The 1,975-nt window shown below is 40.4% G+C and overlaps 1 protein-coding gene across 1 annotated transcript in view; it reads left to right on the forward strand.

Annotated features, from left to right (window-relative positions):
• The window catches only part of LOC310959736 (5-hydroxytryptamine receptor 3A), a gene marked incomplete at both ends in the record, with an annotated part of 7,222 nt that extends 6,475 nt beyond the window's left edge, over positions 1–747 (forward strand). Inside the window, one exon of the mRNA XM_083931196.1 lies at positions 479–747. Within this exon, the coding sequence (XP_083787322.1) occupies positions 479–747 (269 nt within the window). The remainder of the gene's footprint in view (positions 1–478) is intronic.
• Between the last annotated feature and the right edge of the window lie 1,228 nt (positions 748–1,975).

Genomic DNA, 1,975 nt, shown 5'->3' on the forward strand with positions numbered 1-1,975 from the left:
ATTTAATTTTAATTTAATTATTTTATTTATGTAAAATAAATTGTTTTAAATTCTTAAATTCATCTTTTTTTACATTTACTTATTTATTCTTTTATTTATTTATTTTTATATTTCCACATTTTTTTATTTAACTTGATTCTGTATTATCTTATTTATTTCTCTTCATATAACCACATTATTATTTAATTATTTATTATTTTATTATTTCATTTATATATCAATAAATATTGTTTTTATTTTATGAAAACATCTTTTTTTTAAATAACTTATTTACTCGTTTTATTCATTTCTCTTTATTTATCTGTGTTTTTTTATTTACTTATTTACTCTTCCACGTGTTTGCCTTTACGTTTCCATGGTAACCATCACATCAGACGTAATAAAACACCAGCATCAGCATCATCACACACACACACACACACACACACACACACACACACACGCATGTTTGGGATGATGGTCTCTCCCCTCCTCACAGACCCCGCTGGAGCCGAGGAGACCCCAGAGAAGAGCCCCCTCCCTCTGGACCCCCCCGACGACCCGCACCTGCTCGGCCTGATCCTGCAGGAAGTGACGGCCGCTCGACAGGAAGCTGAAGGACGCCAGAAAGAGGCGAGGAAGACCAGGTGCTGCAGACGACTGGCCGAAGTCATAGACGCTGTGTTCTTCACCGTCTACCTCACATCTGTGGTGTTTTTCCTGGTGCTCATGACTAAGTACTGGGCTTACTCTTTATTTTCAGATTAAAATAACAGGAATTAGATAATGTGTGTGTGTAGAATCTGTGTGTGCATGCTTTTCAAATCATTAACTACAAATAAGAGATGAAAAACGACTGAAATAGATGCAGAATTATTAATAAAACAGATTCAAAATGACTGAAAACAGAGACACAATGATTTAAAATAGATACAAAATGACTGATCATAGATGCATAACTACTAAAATAGATGAAAGATGACTGAAAATAGATACAAAATTACATATAATAGATGAAAAAACGACTAAAATAGATGCTAAATTATTAAAAACAGATACAAAATGACTGATGATAGATGCAGAACTACTAAAATAGATGAAAGATGACTGAAAATAGATACAAAATTACATATAATAGATGAAAAAACGACTAAAATAGATGCTAAATTATTAAAAACAGATACAAAATGACTGATGATAGATGCAGAACTACTAAAATAGATATTTGTTGACTGAAAACAGATAAAAAAGATGCATAATTAATACAAAATAGATGCAAAACAACTATAATAGATACAAAAATATCAAAAAAACATCTCATCTCATCTTCAGCCTCTTATCCGGGATCAGGTCTCAGGGGCAGCAGCTTTAGCAGGGGACCCCAAACTTCCCTTTCCCGGGCCACATTAACCAGCTCTAACTGGGGGATCCTGAGGCGTTCCCAGGCCAGTGTGGAGATCTAATCTCTCCACCTGGTCCTGGGTCTTCCCCGAGGCCTCCTCCCAGCTGGACGTGCCTGGAACACCTCCCTAGGGAGGCGCCCAGGGTTCATCCTTACCAGATGATCCTGAACCACCTCAACTGGCTCCTTTCAACGCAAAGGAGCAGCGGCTCTACTCCGAGTTCCTCACGGATGCTGAACTTCTCCCCCTCTCTCTAAGGGAGACTCCAGACCCCCTCCTGAGGAAACACATTTCACACGCTTGGACCTGGACCTGGTTCTTTGGGTCCTGACCCAGCTTTCATGACCACAGGTGAGGGTAGGAACCAGGACTGAGCGGTAGATCCAGAGCTTTGCCTTCCTCAGCTCTCTCTTCATCACAACGGTGCGGTAGAGCGACTGCAGCTCCGCCCCCGCTGCTCCGATTCTCCGGCCAAACTCACGCTCCATCGTCCCCTCACTCGTGAACACGATCCAGAGGGACTTGAACTCCTTCTCCCCCTCTCTCTAAGGGAGACTCCAGACCCCCTCCTGAGGAAACACATTTCACACGCT

The sequence above is a fragment of the Echiichthys vipera genome (assembly GCF_963691815.1).
Source record: "Echiichthys vipera genome assembly, chromosome: 17".
In the NCBI taxonomy this organism is placed as follows: Eukaryota; Metazoa; Chordata; class Actinopteri; order Perciformes; family Trachinidae; genus Echiichthys; species Echiichthys vipera.